This window comes from Nomascus leucogenys, chromosome 20 (genome assembly GCF_006542625.1).
Source record: "Nomascus leucogenys isolate Asia chromosome 20, Asia_NLE_v1, whole genome shotgun sequence".
Classification (NCBI taxonomy): Eukaryota; Metazoa; Chordata; class Mammalia; order Primates; family Hylobatidae; genus Nomascus; species Nomascus leucogenys.
The window spans coordinates 26,979,364-27,001,837 of record NC_044400.1 but is presented as its reverse complement, the minus strand read 5'-3'; the positions used below and the strand labels follow the sequence as shown (position 1 = coordinate 27,001,837).

General features: G+C 49.6%; 1 protein-coding gene across 1 annotated transcript in view; it reads left to right on the top strand.

The window, feature by feature from the left end:
• The window catches only part of TFCP2L1 (transcription factor CP2 like 1), a 61,847-nt gene that overhangs the window by 25,262 nt on the left and 14,111 nt on the right, over nt 1-22,474 (top strand). The window contains exons 3-8 of the mRNA XM_030801091.1: nt 11,311-11,387; nt 11,883-11,988; nt 12,701-12,807; nt 14,010-14,162; nt 18,520-18,630; nt 21,626-21,717. Coding sequence (XP_030656951.1) covers nt 11,311-11,387; nt 11,883-11,988; nt 12,701-12,807; nt 14,010-14,162; nt 18,520-18,630; nt 21,626-21,717 — 646 coding nt within the window. The remainder of the gene's footprint in view (nt 1-11,310; nt 11,388-11,882; nt 11,989-12,700; nt 12,808-14,009; nt 14,163-18,519; nt 18,631-21,625; nt 21,718-22,474) is intronic.

Here is a 22,474-nt window from a genome sequence, read left to right as displayed (position 1 = left end):
CTTGGATTCATCTTATGCCAGACATGATGCCTAGCCTGCGGCATTCATAAGCAGCTGCAAAAAGAAGGTCAAATGCCCTGCCCAAGGTCATGCAGGTGATAGTCTATCAGGCTCAGAATTAGGGTCTGTTGCTGGCAAAGCCTTTTCCCTGAAGCATGCTGTCTTCTTATGTGTGAGTGCTCGGTGCCAATAGACACTTGCATAATATTGCACATGTGCAAGTGACAAGGTAAGCCATGAATGCTGGGCACGATGAGTTCCGGATGGCACTTTCTGCATCTACCATTATTACAGGACTGTTGGCATCCAGCCCTCCTTTCTCAGTGGTAATGATGGCCTCCATTATGTTTTATGTGGCATTAATTACCCAAACCAGTAACTGTAGGAAAGTAAACAACCTGTAAATCTTGGCTAGCTCGGGCAATTGCCTCCTGCTCTTGGGAACACTGTGATCCAGGCAGGAGGCCCTGTGCTGGATTCTGCTCACTGGGGCACAGCCACTCTGGCTTTCCATGCTGCTCTGCAGGAGCACCTGGTGGGCACCACCCAGGGGAGGCCCACTGGGAGAGGGGCAGCCTGCTCAGGGCAGTGCTGTGGTTGCAGCAGCAGACCCTGGAAGACAGTGGATGGCCTGGTGGAGTTATCCCTGCCTGGGGGCGTGTCCCAGCTGGGCTTTCTCCTGGCTCTGTGACCTTGGCAGTTAGGTCACTTGGTGTGTGGAGCTGTGTGAGGGCTGGAGGACAGTTTCTATGTGCAGCACAGAATACAGTGACCTGTGCATGGGTAGGGCTCCGTAGGAGGGCGCGTATAATACCTGTTATTTGGCTGGCCCTTGCTGAGTACTTACTATTAATACACGTGGGCGGGAAGTACATTATCTCATTTAATCCTCACAAGACTTCTGCAAAAAACATTTTGCAGATGTTGAGAGTGAAATGCTGAGAGATTTAAGAACTCAGCTGTGGTCCTGGAGTGTCGAGGGTCTGACTCAACCCGGGTGGTGTATCTGACCTGACCCCAGCTCCCTTTCCCCTCTTCTCCTGGGCCAGGCTGTAGGCTACTGAGTCTTTGCCATTAACTTGCACTGTGACCTTGGGCAGGTCAGCACCTCTCTGGGCCTTAGTTTCTTCATCTCTGAAATGGGCACGGTCCTAGTATACTGTGGGTTCTTCAGGGTGATCTCTCAATGAGACCCTGGGTTGATGGGGCCTCTGCCTGTCTTACATGGTCTGCGTGTGTTTCCTGCTCTATGAACTGGACTCCCTTCCCCAAATACCACCTGTCTGATTGGCCTGACACTAGGAAAATAAATACCAATCACTGTATTGTGAACATCCATTATGTAGTTGGAACAGTGTGGAGGACTTTCCCCTCTTTTCTTTGTTTTGTATTTTTCAAATTCAGATGCAGTATATCCCTAGTTGTTTTTTTTTAAGCCAATACTGAAGATATATCTAATTTAACAGGGAAAAGTCCTTCTCTGCCCATTGTTAGATGTATGTATTAGACTTACAGATATGTGGGTTTGAGTATAACTTATTTTAAAACAAAAGTGCAGTCACACTGTGTACATACTCAGGAACTTGCTTTTTCATGTGTGTGTATGGTGGATGGCTTTTTACATCTATAACAGATCTAGGTCTGCCTAAGCCTTTTTGTAATCTTAATTTTAAAATTATTTTTTAACTTCTAATTCAAAGTAATTTTCAATTTCAAACTATGGAAGAAAAAGTTATTATGGTCAGTATGTATATCCTCCACCAGATTCACCAGTTTTTAAATGTTTTGTCACACTTGCTTTATCTATATAGATGCACCTATGTGCATTTATGTGTATCTATCTATAGATGTATATATATCTATAGCTCTATAGAGGGATGTATAGATAGGGATAGCTATTGATATAGATATCTCTATTATATATATTTTTTCCTCCCTGAATATTTTGAGAGTTAGTTGCAGACAACATGATCTTTTTTTTTTTTTTTTTTTTTTTTTTTGAGATAGAGTTTCACTCTTGTTGCCCAGGCTGGAGTGCAGTGATGCAATCTCAGCTCACTGCAACCTCTGCCTCCTGGATTCAAGTGATTGTCCTGCGTCAGCCTCCCAAGTAGCTGGAATTACCCACCTACTCCTAGCCTCCCAAGCCTCCCAAATAGCTGGGATTAGCCACCACATCTGGCTAATTTTGTATTTTTACTAGAGACAGGGTTTCACCATATTGGTCAGGCTGGTCTCGAACTCCTGACCTCAAGTGATCCACCTGCCTTGGCCTCCCAAAGTGCTGGGATTATAGGTGTGAGCCACCGCACCCAAGCAGACAACATGATCTTTTATTCATATTTTAGCATGTATTTCCTAAGAACAAGGACATTCTTTTATATAACCATAAGTACATTGCCAAATTTGGGAAATTTAACATCAATATAATACCCTCACCATCATCTATCCCTGTTAAAATAGGGCCAATTGTTCTGATGTCCCATAGCAGGTTTTTGCCTTGATCCAGACCCAGTTCAGGACTGGATGTTGTGTTTAGTTGTCTCACTCTTGACCCCGCTTGAATCTGGACAGATCCTCAGTCTCCCCTCGTCTTTCATGATGTTGATGCTTCTGAAGGTACAGGCCAGGAGATTGTAGGTGGTCTCTCTGTTTGGGTTTGCTTGTGTTTCCTCATGTTGAGATTCAGGTGGTGCCCTTTGGGCAGGGACAAGAAGTAGGTGATGCCGCGTCCTCAGTGGTCCATGCAGGAGGTGGACATGCTAATAGCACCACTGGGTGAAGCTGTGCGCCTTTTCCTCTGTGGTGGCTCCACGGTTTAGTAGTAACGTGATTGCTGACCATTTTGTTCATTTCCAGTTTGGGGCTGTAGCAATACTGCTGCTTTGAATAGCTAGCCTTGGGCAGATTTTTTAGCACATAAGCTGGCAGCTCTGTAGACTGGAGTCCTGGCGATGGGGTGGCTGGGTGCTTATTAATATTGATGGGTATTGCCAAAGTGCCCCATAGGCTGTGGCTTGTTGTCTCCCAGCTCCAGCATGTGTGAGGCGAGGGCCCATTTCCCCACATCGCTGTCCTTGTGGGATGCCAGCAATCTGTTAGTTTTTTGCCATCTGACAGGTGATCAGGCACTGGCTGCGTTGTTTTCATTTGGCATTCCTTTACATGAGTGAGGTGGAGCATCTTTTTGTGTTCCTCAGGGTTTGGCTGACAAGTTCCAGCTCTGTTCTTTTCTGTAAGGAATTTAACACCAAATTCTGCCACTGTTAATTAAAAACTGACCACATACCAGTATTGTCCATGGTGCTGGGGGTAGGGGTGACCTGATTCGGTTGAACTGGTGGCGGGTCTGTTCTCAGAGCTTTCCGTTGTCCATTGAGGGGCTGTGACTTAGCCCCTCATTCAGGGAGGAAGGGCGGGCTAAGTTGCAAAGCGCCAGAAGAAGTTGGGAGGAAGGAAGGAAGTCAACAGGAAGAAGAAAAATTATATGAAAATTCCAAGTTCAGTGTCTAAAAGCACAGTGTTTGAATGAATTGCAGCCCTGCCCATTCATTCCTGTGTGGTGTGTGACCGCTTCCTGGCTTCAGCAGCAGAGTTGATTAGTGTGGGCGGTCTTACGTCCTACAAAGCTGAAGGTACTTGCTATGCAGCCCTTCACGGGGAAGGTTTGCTGATGCTTGGGCTAGAGGTGTTGGACATGTGGGTTACAGGTGGGAAGAGGGAGAGCACAAAGGTTAGTTGAGCACTTGTGTATTTTATCTAGCCTCTCCCCTGCTCCCTGCTGCTCTTCAAGGGGGTGGAGGGCAGGAGGGCAAGGTGGTGGAGCCTGAGCACAGCTGTAAGATTGGGGTAAGAAGTTTCCACACCCATTTGTGTGGCTCAGGGCCCTTGGGCAGGAACCAGGCCATCCTTCTTGTAGGGTGGTGGGGTGTGGCAGCCTAAATCCAGCTGAGGAGCCCCACCCCTCACCTGAGAGGGACAGTACTGCCTGGATACCCTCGGGCTATAGCTCTAGAGGAGGCAGGAGGGGGCCTCAGCTCAGCCTGAGGTGGGTGGAGCCTGTCACTGTGCCTCCCCAGCCCTGCCACTCCCAAGGTCACCTTGGCTCCTCTGGGCTGGGCTGGCAGCTACCTGCTCGCAAGTTTTCATCACAAAGTAACCTGGGGCTCCTTCCCTGCTAGCTTTTAAATGGCCTTTAACAGCCTGACAGTGTAGGGTTGGGCCAGGACTTTGGAGGGAGTCGCCTTGAAGCCTTTCCAGGCACTGCTGCCCAGTATGGTTCTACCTCCTGCTGAAGCTCTTACTGGCCCCAGAGGTTTCCTGGGGCCATGCAAGACCTCCTGTATGCCAGTCTCTGCTGGGTGCACCTTCAACCCTCCAACAACCTATGCTCTGCCTCCTGGGTTCAAGCAGTTCTCCTGCCTCAGCCTCCTGAGCAGCTGGGATTACAGGCGCCAACTACCATGCCTGGGTAATTTTTTGTATTTTTGTTTGTTTTTGTTTTTGAGATGGAGTTTCGCTCTCGTCGCCCCAGCTGGAATGCAATGGCGCCATCTTGCCTCACTGCAACCTCTGCCTCCTGGTTCAAGCAATTCTCCTGCCTCAGCTTCCCGAGTAGCTGGGGCTACAGGCGCCCGCCACCATGCCCGGCTAATTTTTGTATTTTTAGTAGAGACGGGGTGTCACCATGTTGGCCAGGATGGTCTTGAACTCCTGACTTCAGGTGATCCTCACACCTCGGCCTCCCAAAGTGCTGGGATTATAGTTGTGAGCCACTGTGCCCGGCCTGCCCACCTAGAATTTATTATATATAGTATGTGGTGAGGATTAATTTTTCCGTATGGATAACCAGTTATGCCACACTATTGAGAAAAGATGGACCCATCCTCATTTATAGTGTCATGTATCAAGTTTCCAAATAAGGAAGTCTCATCTGGGCTCCTTGTTCTTTCCTAATGTTCTGTTTCTCCGCGTGCCAAAACAACATGGCTTTAGTTGCCATGACTTTACAGTATGTTCAGAGTATGGCAGCATGTGTTTCAGGGGGACTAGTGTATCGCAAGGAAACAAATACCAAATTTTATGCCATGGCGTGGTTACACATCCATGAGAGTTCCAGGTCCATCTTGGTTCAGAGAGCTGAGGGCATGGGGCAGTAGGCATTTGGCCTTAGGAGACGCGGGAGGGTTTAGATGTGTAGAAGAAGGTCCTGAAATAAAATGAGTATCAAGAAGTTCAGGGGAAATGTAATAGATACACTCCTTGAATATTAGAGCCAGATGGGACCTTTGCAGTAATGAAACATTGTGTGCAGTAGTCTAGCAGGTGTGGAAGGGGCAGCCCAGCGGCCATGTGTTCCACCTTTGGTGTCAGACAGACCCGGTTTGATCTTTGACAGGACACTTCACCTCTACGGAACTTAATTTCCTCGTTTATAACATAGGGCAACAATAGACTTTTCCTACAGGATTGTTGAGAGGACTAAGTGCAATGATGTATATACAGGGCTCGCAGTGTACTGGCACGCGGCTACATGACAATTCAGTTTTGGTTATTTTTAGCCTATTTCCTTGATTCTAAGACCAGCTCCCCCCGCCCCACCCCACCCCCAACATTTTACAATTCCTAAATTAGAACAGGCTTTACCACCACCTTCTATAATGATTTGTTTTCCCTCCTGGATCATTGTTAAGAACATAGGAAACAAACAAACAAAAACCTTAACTTGGGGTGTTACACTGTATGACATTCAGCACACTTTAATCTGTGTGCAGAATGGAAGCAGATGCCTTCCAGAAAGGAGAGGTTGAGAGAGAATCATGGACAACTACAGCTGTCCTGTGCCCAGCAGGTGACACCCACCGGGTGGGATGTGGCAGGTGTGGTGGGTTCTGGAAACTGACTGAGATTCTGCCATGGGCTCTGCCACTTATAAGCTGTGTGAGCTTGCCCCAGTTAGGTAACCTCTCTGAGCCTCTGCTTCCCCCATCCAGCAGGGCAGGTGATCCTAACTGCTGCTGCCACTCGTCTGGAGAGCCAGGTGAGTGACTACTTGAGTGGGCTTTGCCACACATAAGCACCCTGTGAATGGAGCTGTTTGCAGCCGTTCCCTAGAGGCACTCCTCCCCCTCTGCCTGGCTGTGCTTTGCTTTGGGGGATTTCTTCCCTTGTTTTTGTTTTTTTTGAGACAGAGTCTCTCTCTCTCGCCCAGGCTGGAGCGCAGTGGCGTGATCTTGGCTCACTTCAACCTCTGCCTCGCAGATATAAGCAACTCTCTTGCCTCAGCCTCCTGAGTAGAGTAGCTGCGATTACAAGCATGCGCCACCACGCCCGGCTAATTTTTGTGTTTTTAGTAGAGACAGGGTTTCGCCATGTTGGCCGTGCTGGTCTCGAACTTCTGACCTCAGGCAATCCATCTGCCTTGGCCTCCCAAAGGCCAAAAATCCCTTGCAGGGATTACAGGCATGAGCCACCACACCTGGCTGGCTTTGGGATTTCTTTATCATTCTTCCCCTGAATTACAGAAATCCTGCCCCCTCTTCAAAGCCCATGTCACATGTTTTCTTATCCCCTGGTTCAAACCTGTCTCACACTCCCCTCCTCGTCCTGGATGCCTATTGCTCACTTTGGGGCCTCCTTTGTCTCTTACAGAATTTTAAACTTGATAGTACCACTCTTCCAGGACTGTTTGGTGTACTCCAGAGGACTGTCAACCCTTTGAGGGCAGGAGTGTGTCTTAACTTTGGCAAACCCTATAATTCTAACAGAGAACAGCACTATAGCACTGTAAAGAAGGTGAAATCACATGGATGCATTTGCTGAGTGCCTACTGTGTGCAAACAGTGCAGTGATGAGCAGAACAGACACGACCTGCGCCTTCTCATAGCCCACTGTCCTGGCTTCCACCCACGCCCAGCAGTGATGTCGGCCAGGCAGAGAAATGCCCTTGTGCCCTAGGTCAGTTCAGCCTGCTTGACCTCGCTTGTCAGCCTGTGTGTGACTGTGGGTGGTGGCCTTCTGCATGGCTTTTGGAATGGTGCTGTTGTGCTGTGTGAGTTGGGTGGGAGGTCAGCTTGGGCCCAGTGTGTTGGCACGGGGGTAGGCATGCAGAGGGTGACTGGATGTCCATCTGCATGGCTAGAAAAGGAGGATTTGGTAGTGAAGCGTGTGGATCAGGACCCAGCTGCTGATGGAGAAGGCTCATGCAGCCGTGATCCCTGGCCCAGGAGAAGCTGTGATCCTGGGCCTAATGCCTCACTCAATGGCTTTACCCTCCAAGTGGCTGCCCCTTATGTTCAGGCCTGGAAGTTGCTCTCTACAGTACAGGAGGTGCTTGCTGTTTGGCGTGAGCTGAGGTTGCCCTGCAGAGCCTGGGGCCAGTGCTAATTGGGCCCTGTGGCACCTGTAAACTCACTTAATGACCACCTGGACATTGGGCCTCATGCTAGGGCCGCTGTCAGCATTCTTTATCTGTGAAGGCAGAGGACACTGGAAAAACCAGTTAGGGTGTGTGAGGCATATTTTATGTTGATATCAAGGGAGTGTTGGACTCTTGGTTCAGGAGCCTGGAAATGCATGCAATCTGGCTTTTTCAGAAAGTCAGCTGTGTTGAATAGGGCAGCAAGACCTTTTTAGGCATCACATCTCCTGAATAGGCAAGTGGGCAGGACGAGAGTTTGGGGTTTGCTCCTCTTCACTCTGATGGGAAAGGCGCCTAGCACATCACCATGAGCAGCACTGGGGTTTGGCATGGTCAAGAAGTGTTCACTGGCATGTGACCAGAGACCTTCGTAATGGCTGAGACGGAGTCTGGCAGTGGGCATGGCTGTGCTCGGCCAGCGTTGTGGCCGGTGGGGAGCTGTGGTGAGAACTCCAGGAACATGGCGCCGTGTGGCTCTGCTGACCTCCCTGTTCCTAGGATTCCCACCCACCGCATTTGGCATCAAATTGTTGCTCAGCAAACTTTTTATTTTTATTTTTGTAGAGATGGCAACTCGCTGTTTTGCCCAGGTTGGAGTTGGAGACCAGCCTTCCTCAGCCTCCCAAAGCACTGGGATGATAGGCGTGAACAGACATTTGGAATGAATGATTTAATTTCATATTCTTTGTCCATTCCATTATTTGTTGGTGAGGGTAGGAGTGTATTTGTTTTCTGTGGCTGCTGTAACAAGTTGCTACAAACATGTTAATTATAGATGCATTAACTTAAAACAACAAATGATTCTCTCACGGTTCTGGAGACTAGCAGTTGGAAATTTGGCAGGGTTATGCTCCAGGGGGATCTTGGGGAGACTTCACACTTTTGAGCTTTGGTGGCCCCAGGCTTCCTTGACCCGTGGCCCCGTCACTGCAGTCTCTGCCTCTGTGGTCACATGGTGCCTCCTCTCTTTTCTGTCTCTTGTGTTTCTCATAAGCACACTTGGATTGAGGGCCAACCCAGATAATACAGGGTGACTTCCTCATCTCAGAATCTTAATTGTATCTGCTAAGACTACTATTCCAAATATAAGGTCACATTTCCAGGTTCTGGGGATTAGGATGTGACATATCTTTTTGGGGACCACCATTCAACCCACTACAGGCGTGTCTTGGTACTAATCAATTGCTTTTTGAGCTATATAATAGCTCTTGTCTGGGCGTGGTGGCTCGTGCCTATAATCTCAGTACTTTGGGAGGCCAAGGCAGGGGGATCACTTGAGCCCAGGAGTTTGAGACCAGCCTTGGCAACATAGTGAGACTCAGTCTCTACAAAAATAAAAAATTAGTCAGGCATGCTGGCGTGTGCCTGTAGTCTTAACGACTTGGGAGGCTGAGGTGGGAAAATAGCTTGAACTGGGAGGTTAAGGCTGCGGTGAGTCTTGATTGTGCCACTGCATTCTAGCCCGGCCGGGTGACAGAGCAAGACCCTGTCTCAAAAAATAGAATAGAATAGAATAGAATAGAATAGCCATAGCCACTGGGTTTGCTCTTCCTAGTCTGCAGTTTGTATTAAGTGTTTTTACATTCATACATAGAAGTAATTTTAAATTTTATATAGCCAGATGTCCTTTCCATTGGTTTTAGGTTCAGAAAGTTCTTCCTTATTGAGTATCTGATAGTCATTCATGTTAAAATAAAACCTTAAGAAATTGACTTTTAAAAACATTGACTAGTGAGAATTGTGTGTATTTATCATGTGCAACATGATGTTTTGAAATACGTATCCATAGTACATTGGTTGAATCTAGCTAAGTAACATAGGCATTACCTCATTTATTATATTTTTGTAGTGGGAGCACTTGAAATAGACTGTCAGCAATTTTCTAGAATACAATGAATTGTTATTAACAATAGTCACCATGTTGTACAGTAGATCTCTTGAAGTTATTCCTCCTGTCTAAGGAAATTTGTATCCTTTGATCAACATCTTCCCTATTCCTCCACAAGAAATTGACTTTTTAACCCAACGGTAACTTGTTTTGATATTTGCTGTGAGGATCTGCACTCTGAAAAAAATAGCTAGTCTCCAAATGTGATAAAATTTCATAGATCTATACACATACAAGCCTACAGAAAAAGAGGGAGGGAACATGCAAAACCCAGAGAAATCAAAGTAAGGTCTGTAGTTTTGATAATGTACTATGGTTCCATCAGATGCCGCCATGGGGGATGCTGGCACAAGGTACACAAGACTTTAATGTACTTTTTTTTTTTGAGACCAAGTCTCACTCTCTCGCCCAGGCTGGAGTGCAGTGGTACAATCTTGGCTCACTGCAACCTCCACCTCCTGGGTTCAAGTGATTCTCCTGTCTCAATCTCCTGAGTATAGCTGGGATGACGATCACATACCACCACAGCTAATTTTTATATTTTTAGTAGAGACGGGGTTTCACTATACTGGTCAGGCTGGTCTCGAACTCCTCACCACAAGTGATCCCACCTGCCTCAGCTGGGTGCTGGGATTACAGGTGTGAGCCCCACTGCGCCTGGCCATATTTTTATAACTTCTTAAGAGTCTATAATTATTAAAAATAAAAAAATTAAAAGGCTAATTAGATACACCAATACTGGCCAGGCTCGGTGGCTCACGCCTGTAATCCTAGCACTTTGGGAGGCCAAGGCGGGTGAATCACGAGGTCAGGAGTTTGAGACCAGCCTGGCCAACATGGTGAAACCCCGTCTCTACTAAAAATACAAAGATTAGCTGGGTGTGGTGGCAGGCGCCTGTAATCCCAGCTACTCAGGAGGCTGAGGCAGGAGAATCACTTGAACCCACAAGGTGGAGGTTGCAGTGGGCCAAGATCGTGCCACTGCACTCCAGCCCGGGCGACAGAGTGACATTCTGTCTCAAAAAAAAAAAAAAAAAAATGATATGCCAATACCAATTATTAAATGATTTATTGTATTATTTGTAAAACACCCTTTATTAAATTGTGATATATGCTACAGTCTTGTAAAATTGTAGTTCAGTATTTAATTTTGGGAAAATTGGCATCATTTGAGTTATATATATATATATTTTTTGAGATATATTTTGGGAAAATTGGCATCATTTGAGACATCATTTGAGGTATCATTTGAGATTATATATATACACACATACATATATGTATGTGTGTATATATATAAAAAACAATCTTCTGGGAACATGGTGTATCCTATTTATTCATGGTATATTTTATATTTCAATAAAATGTGTGTCGTTTCCTTCAGGTTTCATAGATGCTTTTAAATGTTCTGTTGTTATGGATGGATGTTTTTTCCATTTATATTCTTTGACCAGCCTGTGCTGGTTTTATGTCCCTGCATAGAATTTCCATACCCTTTCAAATACATGGAATTCTTTTAACTGGGGAACATGCTTTGCATTCTGCCATTAGAGACAATGTTTAACAGGCTTCTTCGTTCCATTAAACCTGCTCTCAGGAAGGGTGTGGTTGGTTATTTACCCTGTAATGTGAACTTAAGTAGCTGTATTCTCCATCCTGGTGTATTGGGGGGTTTGTAAAGATGTATGAGTTTGTGTTCAGTGATTTTAATGCTAACTGTATTTTCCTGGATTCTGTGTCTTTGAACATTGCAGAGGTGCTGTCTCTAGTAGGGTCACACGATGTGTTGCCTGGGGTATCCTAGGCCCAACCAGGCGGGGTGGACAGACTGATGTCAGTCCAGAGAGTGAGCTGAGCTCGTCGTGGGCTTTCTTCTCTGCTTTGCTCCCCAGGGCCTTGAGGCCTGAATGGGCACTGAGGGTGTTGAGAAGGCTGCTAGCTGGATGAACCCCAAATTTAGAAACACTCAGAAATGGAAAATGTCCTATTAACCTCCATCCAGGTCAGTCTTATGAAATCCGACTACTGGAGAATCGGAAGCTGGGAGACTTCCAAGATCTGAACACAAAATATGTCAAGGTAAGCCTCACAGGGCTGTTCTCACCGCCTCGGGGAGAGGGGCTTGATTAGGATCTGGGCACCTGGGCTTGCTGGGGTTGGGCACAGGTAGCTGGAAGGTTAGGGAGAGGCCGGGTTCAGCTCAGCGCTCAACAGTGAGACACAGCCCCTGTTTGGCTTCTCTGGAGCCTGTTGCCCAGGTGGGGATTAGATGGGCTGGCAGCGTTGAACTTTTCTGAGCTTCAGTTTGCTCATCTGCACAAAAGGGTTAATAAATTAGACATAAATGTACAGCACTTAGTAATACTGGGACAAATGGTAGTCATCACTATTGTTGCTGTTGTTAGTGTTACTGGGATCTGAGGAAGGGATAGTGGGCAAAGCTTGAGAACTGGGAAAGGAAACTCCAGGGGGAGGGGCCTCAAAGGTGGGAGGGTTTGCTGTGGCTCAGGGAAAAGAGGTGGGTTCCTCTTGGCCCCCACGGTCACTTGTTCCGCTGCTGGCCTCCCTCCCCAGAGCATCATCCGTGTGGTCTTCCATGACCGCCGGTTGCAGTATACGGAGCACCAGCAGCTGGAGGGCTGGCGGTGGAGTCGGCCGGGGGACCGGATCCTGGACATTGGTGAGTCTCCTGGCCGGGAGAGGCCAGGCAAGGCTCGAGGCACCCAGGCCACATTGGGTTCTTCCTGGATGCCACCGGGACCTATGCCGAGGAGGCGTTTTAGCTCGCGCCTGCTCTATGTAAAACCCCACGGGAGCTTGCAGAGCTGACCATACACTGGGTCCTGCCCTTGAGGAGTCCCCTTTTTCAGTGGAAAAGAAAGGTCTGTGGAATTGAGAGACCTGCTCACAGGGAGTTCTGGGAAGGCTTTGTGGAAGGATGGTGCCTTAAAGGATTTTGATAAGTGGTGAAGATAACCGTGAGCATCACAGAGATAGATCGGCAATGGAAATGGAATTCTGGGGCCTCAGGGACTGGCCCATAGTCCTTTACCCACAATCCTTGTGGCCAGGCGGGTTTTGGAATTCAGAAGCTAGAATGACAATACGGTGTGTATACCCAGAGCATCAGGGAACATCTCCAACAGGCAGCCAAGCACGGTCATAATTTCTGTAGCAAAATAAAATGACGGTTCATACAAAATGGGGTGAAGACGACACAGTGCTTGTGGTTCAGGTCAGGCTTTCCGTCCAGTAAGTTATGCAAAACTTTTTCAGAGCTTTTGGCATTGCAAATTGGGGTGAAGGAATTGGGACCTGTAACGAGGGTCTTTCCCTAAATATTTGGGAGAGGCTGACAATTGCACTTTCTGTATGTGTGTGTGTGTATGCAGATATTCCACTGTCTGTTGGTATCTTGGACCCCAGGGCCAGCCCGACCCAGCTGAATGCAGTCGAGTTTTTGTGGGACCCAGCGAAGAGAGCCTCTGCATTCATTCAGGTGGGCCACAGGGAGCTTGCCCTCCAGGGGAAGACCTAGTCTTTGGGGTGGCCTGCGTGCAGTTTCTCAAAACTAACCCATCTGGAAGGGTCTGGATGAGCTTCTGCTCCCTGTCACTGGGAAGGAAACTGCAGGAGAGAGAAAATGAGTGTTGCGAAGAGTCACAGAGCTCGTTGATCCATATTTAGGGAAAGGAGTGGGGAGGGTTTTAGAATTCTATCTGGGTTTTGCCCGTAGAATATATAAGCTTTTTATAAATGAGTATTTCCCAACAGAAATCATTTGAAAGTAAATATTTTTTCTATTATAGTTTCTATCATTGAATGAATTATTTTGTTATCAAGCACTGGTGTGGATCCAGCCTTGTGTTATATGCCATGTGAGATCAAGGTGGTGAAGGATGTGACTGTGGTGTTGTGGTTGTGGTTCTGGCTTGATCCCGGCTCTCTCACTTGCTGTGTGTCCTTGAGCAAGTCTCCTCCCCTTCCTGAGCCTCTTAGTTTTCTAACCTCCCATCTTATAAATCAGATAATGAATACAGAGCCGTTAGCACTGCCTGGTCCCTAGAAATCACTCGATAAAAGCCATCTTTTCTTTCTTTCTTTTTTTTTTTTTTTACAATTACAATATTCTTAATATATTTAAAAATTATTATTACATTGTTATTACTACAATTATATATGGATTCTTATAATATTATTGCAGTGTAATAGCAATACTTTGATATCGAGTGCCATTTATGTAGTAGGAACCTACCAGAAGTACAGAAATGGTTCCAGCCTTCTGGTTGTCCTTCCAGCCTGGCTTGAGTAGCCTGGACACCAGGACATTAGAGAGGGGTTAGGGCTGTGCTGTGGTCCCTGCCCTCAGTCTAGGATTTGCCAAGGGAGAGGAATCTGGGCGAGGAGTTAGGTTGAGGTTATTGGGGTCAGTGGCCTGGGGAGTGGTGGGGACTTAGCTAGTCAGGCAGGGCCTCCACAGTAAAGAGACAAAGTTGGGGGTGTGTGTGTCTTTTGCAGGCAGGGGAGCAGGGAGGCCACCGGCCTGATGGAGTGGACAGAGTGTCAGGGAGAGCAGGGAGGTCGAGGCAGGCCTGCACTGACCAAGCAGGGAAGGACACCTCCACATAGAGGGGGCGCTTTGGGGGATCCAGGGCTCTGCTTAGTGCCGCCTTGCCACCTGCCCAATGTTTCTCCTCCCAGGTACACTGCATCAGCACAGAATTCACCCCCAGGAAGCACGGGGGCGAGAAGGGAGTGCCCTTTCGAGTCCAGATCGACACGTTTAAGCAGAACGAGAATGGGGAGTACACGGAGCACCTGCACTCAGCCAGCTGCCAGATCAAGGTGTTCAAGGTAGGATGGCTTCACAGGCTCTGCCCTGCCCTGCTGCTGGCCTGGCCTGTGGGCACATCCCACAGAGACCCTGGAGATTCCTCTTAGAGGCCCAGCGAGGAATGCAACATCCCTTTAACACATGGCTTCTACCTGGACTCCTAATGGCGCACAAGCTGCAAGTCCAGGCACCACAGGCTGCTGCTGCCCTGCTGGGGGCATCTTTTCACCTGCGGCACCCGCTCAGCTTCTGGCAGAAGCATCGGCATGGATGTCCGTCCTGGCTGTCGGTCCTCGGCGCTACTCTATAAGAATGATTGGATTTGCACATTTTAGCTTTTTTTTCTCCCAAGCACATTACAGTTGCCCACGGGTGCTCACATCTGGATTCTCCTTAAAAATCAAAGCAAGAGTCTCCCTGCTGGAGGCCTGGCCTCGGATCTTCCTGTTTAGGGCTTGAAGCCATTTTTCTCTTTGCAATGGCTTCCTGTTAGAGAAACATTTTCAGGGGGACCGCCTCCCTTTTCTTTCCTTGCTTCATTCCCTACAGTCACCTGTCACTATTTTCCATCTCTTCAATCTGTACTGATTATTTCCTGAAGATAGTAGCCAACGATAGAGCTCAGTGTCCTGTGTGGCCTCAGGGAGATGTGGAGGGTTGCATGAGCTTGCATCATTCTCAAGGCCTGAGGGCAATCCATGTCCAAGCAGGCCCCAGCCCCACAGTCCCCAGCCCCTGTAGGCCCTGTCTGCCGGGGCCGCTCTAGCAGGTGTCTGAAGAGAAGGAGTGGACCCACCTCCTGGGCAGGAATTGCATTGAGTAACCAGCCCTGGTGCTCATTCCATCTTCCTCTTGTTTCACATTCAAGTGAATTTGGAGCCTGCTGAGAAAGTTCTGTCTTCTGGGGCTGGAGACCAAGAGGGAGTTGCTTTAGACAGGGCCCTTTAGAAAGCTGGGTGTGTGCTGATCTTCCCCCAGACAGAAGGCACGGGCCTGTGGAAGACCCATGCTTGGAACGGATGTGGGAATAAATGCCCACAGGTAGAACCATAAACCTGGTGGCAACCCTGGGAGACAGGGATGGTGCCATTTCTCACAGAGCCTGGCCCACAGTGAGCACTGGGCAGTGTTCTGGGGACGCACCATCACAGCTGCAGTAGAGGAAGCTGAGGATGAGCTGATGAAGTCTGCACTCAGGAGACCACACAGCCGGGCTGCCTGAGAGTTGTGGGCACAGGGTTCTGAGGCCCTGGCCCAGCTCCGTGGTTTGGGATGCCTTGGTTAGTCAGTGATGTGGGTCCCAAGTGGGAGGGAGAAGTGGCCGGAGGGATGTGTGTTTGTCTTTACTGGCAGAGCAGTGGCCTCCAAGGGGAGCTGTGCTCCTCCACTCTGCTTGCTTCCTATTGCTGCTGTCACAAATGGCCACAAATTTTATGACTTAAAACTCTATGCATTTATTATCTTCCAGTGCTGGCAGTCAGAAGTCTGGAATGGTCCTCACTGGGCTAAAGGTGTCAGCGGGCCTGTGTTCCTTTCCTGAGGCTCTGGGCGGGGCTCTTGCCTATTCCAGCTTCTAAAGCCATTTCTAGGTTCAAAGCCAGCAAGAACAGGCTGAATCGTTCTCACATGGCGGGCCCACCCTCCTCCTCTACCTCCCTCTTCCTTTTGTAAGGACACTGTGATTACATGGGGCCAAGTGGTTAATCCCGGATAGTCTTCCTATAGCATCAGTTGTGTAGCAATCTTAATTCCATCTGAAACCTCCGTTCCCCGTTTGCCATGTTAGGTGACATATTCACAGGTTCTGGGGATTAGCAAACAGCCATCTTTGGGAACCATTGTTCTGCTGACCACATCCACCAAGCAGTGGGCGTGGCAGCCCTGTGGTATTTCTGCCTGCTCTGGGATCTGACGGTCCTGGACACCCGCATGGCTGGTGCTGTGGTCTTTGCCTAGCCTGCGGTTCACTGTTGCTCTGGCCACCACCTCCCCTCATGTACAGACCGCGTCTCTGCTCTGCCAGCCTTGGCCCCCGTCAGGTAGTGGTTCACACCCTCACCAGGGATGACAGGTTAGTTCTGCTGCTCTCAAGGTGTGTGCCCTGGGGGAGATGCTGTGCTGGGCAGTAGGAGAGAAATGAGGTAGGCATCTCCACTCCCATGGGGTGCCCTGTGTGCCCCTTCTACACCCTGGGTCAGAAGCTTAGGAGTGGGGGCTCTGTCTACCAGGCTCCTCAACCCATGCCAGGCGTTGCTTGGGGAGTTGGGCTGGAAGCTGCCTCGTCTCAGTGCCCCGAGGAAGGCCTTGGCATCTCCTGCAGGGAGTAGGGGTGGCAGGAGCCCCCAGTCACTCAAAACTGGCTCCTCAGAATGCCTGAGGTGTGTCTTCCCACCTGCCTGCCCCCACTCACAGAACAGATGCAGCTGAGGTGCACAAGCCAGGCTGAGCTGAGCCAAGTTGCCTGTCACCCCTCCCTCCGCCGGTCACCCCAGTTACTGGGAAGCCTGGCTTGTTGGAGCTGCTCCCTGGGACTCTGTGTGGGGTGTCAGGGTCTCTGACGGGAAAGGCAGGGCTCCTATCTGAGCAGCCAGCTCCCTCCAGGCCTCATCAAGGCCCAGTGCGTGCCCCGCATGCAGGCTCAGCCACGGTCTGGCTGTAACCCTGCCTTGCCTATATCTGTGCAGGGAGGAGGAGTCTCCTGAGAGACAGGGGCTGGAGGTGGAGCAGGGAGGCCACGTCATGGGGATATGGCTGCCACACACTGCACTCTCACCCGGGACGCTGGATCTGTTGCTCACATCCCTGTGTGACCTCTGCCACCCTGCTTCATCCAGGGCAGGCATCACCCACCCTGCTTCATCCAGGGCAGGCATCACTCCAAGGCAGCGGGGCCCCAACCTTTTTGGCACCAGGGACTGGTTTTGTGGAAGATCATTTTTTCATGGAAGAGAGGGGGATGGTTTTGGGATGATTCAAGTGCATTACATTTGTTGTGCACTTTATTTCTGTTATTATTATATTGCAATATATAATGAAATAATTATACAACTCATAATGCAGAATCAAGGGGAGCCCTGAGCTTGTTTTCTTGCAACTAGATGGTCTCATATAGGGGTGAGGGGGGACAGTGACCCATCATCAGGCATTAGATTCTCATAAGGAGCACGCAGCCTGGATCCCTTGCATGTGCAGTTCACAAAAGGTTTTGCCGTCTTATGAGGATCTAATGCCACCACTGGTCTGACACGGGAGGCAGAGCTCAGGCGGTAATGTGAGCAGTGGGGAGCAGCTGTAAATACTGTGAAGTATTTACTTCACAGCAAGATGAAGATGAAGCTTCGCTCACTCACCTGCTGCTCACCTTCTCTTGTGGGGCCCAGTTCCTAACAGGCCATGGGACCGGGACCGGTCTGTGGCCCGGAGGTTGAGGACCGCTGCTGTAAGAGATGCTCCCTAAAAACCCTTGATCTGGGAGCCAAAAGCCGTAGCCTGAGAAAGGTGCCCCCGGAATGAAAATCCCTCAAGGTGCTGTTGAGCTTGAACTACTGTTTTCATTACCTGCCCACCACATGTAGCCTGCTGTGTGGGTAGTAAAACTGCTCGGTTCTAGCGCTGCGCGGAGTCTTTATATCTGACTTAGCCAAGTAGACATGAGCTCATAAGATGCACATGCTCAGGGGACTACACAGCAAGGTCGAGAAGGCCCCCCATGGTGGTACCTGTGGGGCCAGCCTGCGATGCAGCACACCTGGCCACTCTCACTTGGATCCTCTCCCATCCTGATGAACCCCTTGAGCCTCAGTTTCCCACTCTGTAAATGAAGGGAATAATAATAGCTGTGAGGCCTGCACACCCTTCGAAAGTTGCCCCGGTTTGCAAAGCACCCACGATTGTCAGGCTCTCTCTATGGATGGAGACGTTCATCTGCAGACAGAGTGTAAGCTGGGGCTCAGCGGGAGTCCTGAGAGTTGGGGGTAAGGAGGCCTTCAGCTTATGGCCAGGATTTCTCAGGTTGCAAGCACAGACTAAATCCAGACCAGCAGCCTGTACTTCTTCCGTTTTCCTCTGCTCTCCCTGGGTAACCCAAGGAATGCACTGGGATTCCTTGCGGGTCCCCAGGCTTCCTTTTCATAAGTGAGTGGCCATGGGAAACAGTCTTTTCACCTTGAGCAGCAGAGTGCAGGACCCGTGGCCGGTTCCGAGTTCCTCAGGTGGGGAAGCATTCAGGCGCAAGGGGAGGGGAGATAGGTGCTGTCCTGCCCCTGAGTTCCTTCCTGTGCCCTGGGGCCCTGGGTGAGGTGGGAAGCAGGAGAGGGCTTGGGGGCTGCTGCCTTTGTTGGTTTTGGGCTAATTGGACTCTGTACTCTGTGCTCGAAGCCGAAGGGAGCCGATCGGAAACAGAAGACTGACCGGGAGAAGATGGAGAAAAGAACTGCCCAAGAGAAAGAGAAATACCAGCCGTCCTATGAAACCACCATCCTCACAGAGGTTAGCCGGCTGGGTGTGGGGTCAGAGCCTCCAAGGGCCTTCCACCAGGAGCAGGGCTGCTGGTTTAGATTCTTGGAAAATTGCCCATCTCGGGTGACTACTTCTGAGAGTGCTTATTCCGCTGTGGTGGGTTCCAGTGTCTGGAGCTCGTGTTCATCTGATAAGATCCATTGGCCTGGGAGGTATTTCAGAAATAACTTCCAGCTCTGCTCCCTTTGAATGCATTTGTGCTTTCCCAAATTAGGTTACTTTTTTTTTTTTTTTTTGAGTAGGTAACGTATTCACATGGTTTTAAATTCAAAAGGTACAAGAGACTGTACAACAGAAAATATCCCTCCCAGTGCCATACCAGCCTCATGATTTCTCCCCTCCAGGGCAGAAAGCTTGTGTATCTGGCCTGACTTTGTCTGCAGGTGAAGCCAGTGTGGACACATGTTTGCCCGATGCCTGCATTTATACACTGACAGTGTACATAGACACACCTTGCTTTTTTCCATTATTAGCTTATCTTGGTGCCTGATCCCTACAGCTTTGTAGTTCCGTACCCAGCTGTGTGGCATCGTGTGTGATGGCCTGTTGGTGGATGCGGGGTCGTTTCTGGGCTCTTGGAGTCTCAGACAGTGGTGCAGTGAATAACTGTGCGTGTGAAGGTCTGCACATGGGAGGCAGTCGGCAGGTTTCCATTCTCAGTGGGATCTCTGGGGTTGGAGGGTGTCAGCACTTGTTATTTTGCTGTCTGGTTGCATTTTCTGTTAACCCTGACAGCAATGCCAGCCTGCTCCAACCCTCCATATGTCCATGGGAACTCCTGAGGAGCTCGCTCTTCCTCTTCCCCTTTTTTTTTGTTTGTTTTTTGAGACTGAGTCTCGCTCTGTTGCCTAGTGGAGTGCTGTGCAGTGTCAGCTCACTGCAACCTTCATCTCCTGGGTTCAAGTGATTCTCCTGCCTCAGCCTCCCCCAGTACCTGGGATTACAGGCATGTGCCACCACACCCAGCAAATTTTTTTGTATTTTTAGTAGGGACGGGGTTTCACCATGTTGGCCAGGCTGGTCTTGAACTCCTGACCTCAAGTGATCTACCCGCCTCGGCCTCCCAAAGTGCTGGGATTACAGGCGTGAGCCACTGTACCTAACCTCCTGTTCCCTGTATGAGTTGCAGCTAGTGCCTCCTTTTTTACTGGGAATTTTTGTGCAACTCTTTCCCACTGTGTTCTGCAGTCAGGCTAACTAATTGGTGGTGGTATTTGTTCATTGAATAATTGGACTTCCTCAGAAGGCCCTCCATGTGGTAAGGCCCCTGCCGGCCATGGTGGGATTTTTTTTTTTTTTTTTTTTTTTTTTGAGACAGAGTCTCGCTCTGTCACCCAGGCTGGAGTGCAGTGGCGCGATCTCGGCTCACTGCAAGCTCCGCCTCCCGAGTTCACGCCATTCTCCTGCCTCAGCCTCTCCGAGTAGCTGGGACTACAGGCGCCCGCCACCACGCCTGGCTAATTTTTTGTATTTTTAGTAGAGACGGGGTTTCACCATGGTCTTGATCTCCTGACCTTGTGATCCGCCCGCCTCAGCCTCCCAAAGTGCTAGGATTACAAGCGTGAGCCACCGTGCCTGGCCCATGGTGGGATTAAGGCTGTTAGGGGTGAGGCTTGGAGCGTCTAAGAGAATGGTGGCCTGGTCTTGGCTGATGAGCAGCTGTATGTATGTATGTGTGTGGACATGCAGAAGGGTATTTGCAAGAAGACAATGTAAAAGCTAATTTTGTGGTCAGACAGATGTGCACTGGCATTTTATCTGACTGAAGGTCAGTCACCTGCCTCCCCGACGGCCCACAAAGGAGTGGCAGGATGCAAGCACTGCATTTATGGATTAGAGGCCAGACCAGTTTCTTCCCATACCTGGTTCATGCCTGTGCTGGTGCCACTGCCCAGAGTGTTCCCCACCTCCTGACACCATTCACTCCCTAACTGAGCCTCAGCCTCTCTGCTCCTCTGCTGACTGCCCCTGGGAAGAGAGGTCCTGGTGAGCCACATGCCAGGTCTGTCCAAGTCTTTGCCACAATGCAGCATAGTTGAAAGCCCACCCTGGCTGCCTCTTCTGTCAGCTGTTCAGCTTTCCTCCTTGGGCTGTAGGATTTAGCACCAACAAATTCGAGCCCACAGTCACAATACTTAAATATTTACCAACACTATAGTTTGAGGGGTGATAGTAAATCTTCAGGAATGCTTCAAATTGGCCCTCTCTGAAGAGGCATCATTGCAGGGAAGGGAAGAGATGAACTTTTTCAGCTGGATGGACTTTCTCCAGCAGGCAAAACCTGTAAATCCTTGCTTCCTTTGGGAGACTCCACATGCATTTGTTTTTGGCTTCCATAGTAGAATGTTTTTGAGGGCAAGGATCACATCTTTCATGTTTGTGGATCTCCCGTAGCCCCTAGCAGAATGCCTGAAATGGAATGAACACCATCGAATTTCACTGAGAGGAGCTGCTTTTGGTGATTGTGCAACAGCCTCCGCCCCTGTCGGCAGGTTCTTTTTTCAAATAGCACAGGTTTTAATACTGACTCTTACGCTTATTTTTTTGTTTGGAAGTTGCCTGTGGTCCAGCACTCCCTATAACAGACATTTACACAAATTTGTCTCTCCCAGGAAAAGCTGTTTCTGAGCAGCTGGCTGGTTTTGTTTTTTCCCTCTCGTGGACCCAAGAATCACATGACTGTGATGTTTCCCCTCTGGTTTTACTGCTAGGAAGCCCAGAGAGACCCCTTGCGTGCTTCACTTGCTCCAGGGGTGACTTATTGAACATTTCTGCTGGTTTCCTTCATGTGGCCCTCGTAACCTGCCTTGCCGTGGCTCATTGTGGATACTGGGTAAACACAGGCTGCGTTTCACAGGTCGGGGTCTCATGCATTGGTGTCAGTGCACGCCTGCTTGGGAGGACCTGGGGAGCATAGCTCAGCACCTCTCCAGATCCCAGCTCGGCCCTGTGCTCTCTCCTGCAGTGCTCTCCGTGGCCCGACGTGGCTTACCAGGTGAACAGCGCCCCGTCCCCAAGCTACAATGGCTCTCCAAACAGCTTTGGCCTCGGCGAAGGGTACGTCCCACCTTTCTTTCTTTGGGTTCCCTGGAATGAAGACAGGTGTACTTTCCTTTCTGGGTCTCCTCCTTTCTGTTTGGGTTTCAGGGTAGCTAACTCATGTTGCAGTCACAGCTGTCTTCAGCATTTACACAACTTTTAGTGCTCAGAAACACCCCTGTAAACGTTGTCGGGTGGGGCAGCGGCCCAGAACTTACCTGGTGAAACCAGGGCTGGCTTGGGGGTGCATGAGGTCAGCCACCCGAGACAGCCTCTGGTGCCCTCTGGGGCAGAATGGCCCTCCTTCGGGAGCAGCTGTCTGGGGGGCCTTTCCTGGTTCTTTGTCCAGCATGGTCACTGAGTGTGGGGGTGAGAGGGTCCGGCTAGGGTCCTCTCTGCCTTGGGTTTCAGGCCTTACAACACAGAAGCTGGCTTCATTGCTGTCCCACACAGCTCTGCAGACACACAGGCCACATGGACCCTGAGGACGCTGTGACGGGACAGTCAGTTTCCTGAGTGTCGTGGGCTGCACGGCACGGGGCCATGGGTCACCGTGGTGGCTCTGCATGCCCTGTGCTGGCAGCAGGGGTGGAGGCAGGAGAGTGCCGGGTGGGAGGCTGCCTGTTTTCTGCTTGCAGGTTCGTCAGAGCCCATGCTTGGCAGACAACTTTTCTAATAAGAAAGCGAGATTGTCTGTGAACTTGATTTTACCAAGGAGTCCCCGGGGAAGTGGGATGGACACAGAAACGGTGTTATGTTTAGATTCAGGCAGACC